Raw genomic sequence first — 6000 nt, 5'->3', positions numbered from 1 at the left:
ATCCGAGACTATTAGAAACCGTCTATAATAGAGATAGTTGTTAGCGGTCTTATAGGTAGTCATTTGATCTGCATTAGACACCATTCTTAGCCATCTAACCCTTCCACTACCACAGCTCCCTCACACAAGGTGGAGCATCTCAAGGACGTGGATTGTGTATTGATAGTGATACGTGGGATCCATCGTTATGTATTTATACTATCCAAGCCTTTCATCCATTTTTTTTTCATACTATTTTACAGCAGCTGCCCAAAAATGAGGCATATACAAATCTTATATGGACCACACCACAGGAAAGATTGGTGATTGAACACTCACCATTAAAAACTTCTTAAGGTCCACAAAAGTTTTGGATCAAGGTGATATTTATTATTTCTCTTTATCCATGTGTCGGTGACCTAATCAACCGTCTGGATGATAAAGAAACGTTACAGTGAGGCCTATGAAGTTTTTCAATGGTGGGCATTTAATCGCCACTGTTTTCTTGTGGTGCGGTCGACTCAAGATTTGGATACCCTCATTTTTTATGTTCTTGCTCAATAACGATCCAAAAAAAGTAGATGGACGGCTTGATAAAACACATATACATCACGATGGACCACAGATCACTGTCAGTACGCAGTCCGCGTCCGTGGAAACGTGGACGGTGGGGTCAAGTCTTCTAAGACCATCTGTTCTCTTTAGTGTACGTGCGCCCAACTGTCGACGACTCTGGGCCACTAGAGCACAGCAGTTGGACCCTCTTGATGAATGGCTCACATCTAGCACGCCCTGTGCCAAATCGGGATGTGTGAACCGCGGTCGAGTCCCATGACATCCGTACCATAAAAAGGCTAGCCCCACCATCAACATCATCCGACATTCAAGGTCCAATTCAACATACGGGAATGGACGCAGATTGGCTAGTGGTCGGGCTGTGTGGACACCATGATATATGTGTTTCATCGACGCCGTCGATCGACCCAATGGTGTGCCCTACCGTTTTCATGGTCCGGATGTCCCGCATGGCAGTTTGCTCCACGAGTCGTGGTGCAGTTAACCCAGGGCGCCAGCTCCACCTCTTTTAAAGAGCCGCCTCACCGATTTTCCCATTCAAAGCCTCAAGCGCTCGGTTCTGATTTCTCTCGTTCCAAAATAGCTTGCGACTCAGCATTCCCTCCAAGAAAGAAAATGCCACAAGGTGCACTCCCTTCCCTCATCTTCTTACCTTTTGCTTCTCGTCTGTTTCACTTTTATCTCATCATCTCTGCCTCCCCCTTTCTATTCCAAGCACTTCGAATGTATGTTTATTTTATTTTTTAATGCCGATTTTTCTTCAATCTTGCTATGGCTCAGAACTTCCGGGTTTCTATTTCGATAAAGAGAGGAATCGCTACTTCCCAATCAAAGGACCCGTGCCCGGATCAAATGCTCCTAATACTGCTTCACATAATCAAGGGCCAAAGCCAAAACCTAAACGGGTAATTTTTTGTTTTGTTTTTTTGTTTTCTAAATTTCCACACACTTCTTTTTCAATTCCATCGTGCATCTGTTTCTTCCTTGCACTATTTTTACCCATCTTTTCTAACTTTTGTGATGCAAGAGCACCCACACACACACATATTTGATATGTAAGCTGGGCTTGAACCCGAGAGTTTCTTGTTGAAGCATGGGCTGTCTAACACTGAGCTATGGGCTCAAAACCAATGTAAGATCACAAAGTGGTACCATTTTATTGAGAAATGTATATGTAAGTGTATCTTTCGATTCTTAAAAGTGTTAAGGCCACATTTGGATGCCTGTAAGTTTTTTAAATTGCAAGTTACCTGTAACTTACAGGTGAAAGAAAGTTACAGCTAATCATGTTTGGATGTAAGTTGTAACTTAATCACTGGTGACCTAGTTTTGGTGTTTGGGTACTCATAAGCAGTGTTCGTAATATTGATACTATCAGCTGATATTATCGTTGTTGCTGGCCAGCGAAACGAAACCCGTCGTAAACCCCTCGGAAATTTAAAAAAAATATAGATTTCTATGTATCTTGCGATATATCACGCGATATCACACACAATTTTTTGCAATATCACCAAAAAAATTGAAAAAAAATAAAAAATAGGGAAAATCATTCAATCCAGAGGATTTCGGTACCTATAGAAGAATATTGTGTGATCGGAAGCAGAATTTGGTGGGCCACTCGATCGATCCATAGCGGTGCGTCGTAAGCTCCTCAAAATCTCGATTTCCCTTGATTTTCTTCGAATAGATGCTCCATTTACATTGTATAGGAGATTTCAGCAAGAAATCTGTGAAACACCTTGAGATTTGGGTTTAACCGAGGGAGTTTAGGGATTTTTTGGAGAGATTTTAGGGTTTCGGACCGTCTTTGTTTGCAGGTTTTCAAAAATTGGCTTTTAAAGCCTTTTACGAACACGGGTGCGTCATGCTAGCTCCAAACGGATGATCGTATCACGGGCTCTGTGGGGTCCATCTTGTTGTATATGTTTTGTCCAATCCATCCATTCATTATGTAAGATCATTTTAGGGCATGAGTCCAAAAAAGAGGAATTTTTAAGGCTAAAATGGACCACACCATAGGAAGCAATGGAGATGAACGCTGACCATTGGTAACTTTTTGATAGGGATAGAAGTTTTGGATCAAGCTGATATTTAATTTTTACATTCATTCAGGTCCATGTGACCTTATGAACAGCTTGGATGGCCAAATAACCATCACGATGGGCCCTACGACGTTTTGAACAGGTTGGATGGCAAATAACTTAATCACCACTGTTTAATGTGGTGTGGTCTACTGGAGCCTTCAATCTGTCTCTTTTTTCGGATCATGCACTAAAATGATCCATCAAAATGGATGGACGGCATGGATAAAACATACTTAATATGGCGGGCCCCATATAGTCCCTGATAGGTCCATCCGTCTCTTACTATGTACGGGCGGATGGAGCGGATTAGCTGTTACCTAGACAAGAGCTTAGTGGGTGTTAACCTTACTGTGTGGGGCTCACCTTGATGATTTTTATCCATATCCACGACGTCCATCTGTTTTATTAGTTCATTTAAGGACGTTATCCCAAAATTTATGCAGATCCAAATCTCTAGTGGACCACACCACTGGAAAAAGTGGTAAATAACTATTAAAAGCTTTTTGTAGGCCACAAGTTATGGATGAAGCTAACATATGTATTTTCCCTTCATTCATTTTTGCTTGACCTTATCAACGGGTTGGATGGAAAATAAACATTACGGATCTGCTTGAAGTGGGCCTTGGGAAGTTTTTAATGGTGAATATTCAATCATCACTGTTGCTTGTGGTGCGGTCCACCTAAGATTTGGATATGCTTAATTTTTAGCAACTTGTCCTAATATGTTTTGGAAAAACGAATGGACAGAGTGGATATACTAAATGTCATTAAGGTGAGCCCTATGGTAAGGGTAACACTCACTGAGTTGTTACCTAGATAACACCTAATCCGCATTGAGCGCAACTTGGGTGAGTCCCCGAAACCACAGCTGACCGTAGGACCCACCTCGATGTATGAATTATATATCCACACTGTTCATATGGTTCTTTAGCTTATTTTATGCCATGGTACTAGAAATGAATAAGATAAAAGTTTTAGGTGGACATAGTACATGAAACAATGATTAATGACCGAGGTCGAATCCTGCGGTATGGTCCACTTGAGCTTTGGATATGTTTCAAATTTGTGCTCAACCCCTAAAATGAGCCGGAAAAACGGATGGATAAACATGGATAAACCATGTACATTCACGGTGGGCCCAATAGAGTTTACTTGGTACTATAAGAGGTGGTGGTTTTAGGTGAGACCTCGGCCTCACCCAAGACCGTAAAACCCTATCGTGGAGCCCAACTTGACGTGTGTATTTTGTATCCACTCCATCCATCCATTTTTTCAGATCATTTTACAGCATGATCCCAATAATTAAGAAGATCCAATTATCAGGTGGACTATACTCAAGGAAACTGTGGTAGTTGAACATGGTACTATTAAAAACTTCTTAGGGTGCACCTTAATTTTCCCTATATTTTATTAGGCATCCAATCATTGATAACTTCACATAAGTTTAGATGAAGGGAAAAACTGAATATCAGCTTGATCTAAAACTTTAGTGATCCATTAATGGTCAATCACCATTGTTTCATATGGTATGGTACACCTAATAATTGGATCTGCTTAATTTTTGGATAGTTTTCCAAAGTGATCTAGAAAAATGGATGGACGGGTGGAAACTGAATATAATTGTCTTAGTTCAATCGGACAACAAATAGCTTAGGACCCTATACAAAGGAAACCTATTATGTGCACTTCTTTTTTGAGATTTATGATTTAAAAGTGTGTATTAAGGTATTTTTTAATAATATTTGAAGTTTCATTGAAAAATTCAACCATTTCCCCAATGTTTCCCCATGTTTCCCAAAAAGTGTGATAAATTACGCGATACAAACGATATATCCCGTGCGATAACCGATAAGTATCTATATCCCAATGGTGTGATACTTAGTTTATATGTTTAGATAACATGTAAGTTAGTTATATGTAAGATGTATATTCACATTAACTTGAATTTGAAGTACGAAATCGTTTAAGAATCAAATCCGCATATAAAAAACCACGGATAAAAGTATGTAATTTTATTAAGCCACTCTATATGAATAGTTGGACCAATTATTAAGTTAAACTAATCATTAGATGGGTTCTAAAAGTGGGCATACGTATTAAAAAATATGTAAAAGTAAGCCCACTTACAAATAGCTTAAAAACATCTTGGTGGCCACAAGTTTAATTTAGGAACCATATTCTCCAATCATACATGCCTTTGGTTAGGGGACACACTATGAATGAATGTATGGATAAGATTCGGTCGATCCGAAAGGAACCTAAACGGCCCAACATATAGAGTTAAACCAGATTATAGGATCTAGATGCCTACGCAGACAAACAATAGACAAACGGTTTGATGATGGTTTTGATTTTGTGCATGTGGGGCGTATGCATCAATGATCCAGACCCTTGATAAAGGGTTAGGACCATCCAATCGAGAACAATTTTGGGGCATCCCCGAATCAACATTGGGACCATCAGTTCAATGGTCCAAATCAGAATCAGTGTGTTTCAATCCATATTTAAAACTTCCCACAATTAAAAACCTCTTGGGGGCCACAAAAGTTCGATCAAACTGATATTTGCTTTTCCCTTCATCTAGAGGTCTTTAGGACCTAATCAACAGGTTGGATGTCAAATAAACATTACAGTGGGCCCTAGGAGGTTTTTAATGGTGGACATTCAATCACTATCGTTTTCCTGTGGTGTGGTCCACCTGAGATTTAGATCTGCCTCATTTTTGGGATTAAGCCCTAAAATGATCTGGAAAAATGGATGGACGGCGTGGATAAAATGCATACATCATGGTGGGGCCCACAGAGCACTGACCACTAGCCACTTGGCTACTGGCAGCATCACTAGCCAAACCGCGTCCATAATATGGGTGGTCTTATCCTTAGGAGACTGTTCCTATCCATGTATTAGACCATCAATTGAAATATTCTATGTATTTTCTCATCTGAACAACTTCTTTTGTGCATGGTATATCCAAAGTGGGTTCCATCATACTGTTGGTCTAGATTAGTGAACCATGGACTTGTCTTGTATCCCACCGGTGCGATATGAAACGCACAAGTAGTGCGATACATCTCACATGTTCGATCGTGAGCATTTTCAAATTTCGATTGTTTTATTTTCGTAAATCATGTTAAATTGGTGTCGAATTATTACAAATCCATGATTTTTCATGTTTTGCATGAACAATCATGGATTGGGAGCTTCGATTTCGAGATTTGGAGGAGATGGGCCGAGTTGCGGAAAATTGAAAAAAAAAAATCAAAATTCTCAATTTCTCACAAATCGTTTGCAATCTTTGTGTCCAAACATCAAATCAAACATGTAACCTAATCTAGTGATTTTTCTTTTGCTTTTGAATGTA

General features: G+C 39.7%; 1 protein-coding gene across 2 annotated transcripts in view; it reads left to right on the top strand.

Moving 5' to 3' along the window:
* The first annotated feature begins 1006 nt into the window (after positions 1-1006).
* LOC131221178 (uncharacterized) overlaps positions 1007-6000 on the top strand; it is an 89207-nt gene continuing 84213 nt past the window's right edge. The window contains exons 1-2 of one of the 2 annotated variants that reach the window (XM_058216347.1): positions 1007-1180; positions 1336-1460. In XM_058216347.1, coding sequence (XP_058072330.1) covers positions 1171-1180; positions 1336-1460 — 135 coding nt within the window. In that variant the 5' untranslated portion in view covers positions 1007-1170. Of the gene's footprint in view, positions 1181-1335; positions 1461-1555; positions 1688-6000 lie in introns of those variants that run through there. The other variant, XM_058216348.1, reaches the window with a different exon arrangement.

Source organism: Magnolia sinica, chromosome 12 (genome assembly GCF_029962835.1).
Source record: "Magnolia sinica isolate HGM2019 chromosome 12, MsV1, whole genome shotgun sequence".
Classification (NCBI taxonomy): domain Eukaryota; kingdom Viridiplantae; phylum Streptophyta; class Magnoliopsida; order Magnoliales; family Magnoliaceae; genus Magnolia; species Magnolia sinica.
This window is presented reverse-complemented; position numbering and strand designations above follow the sequence as displayed.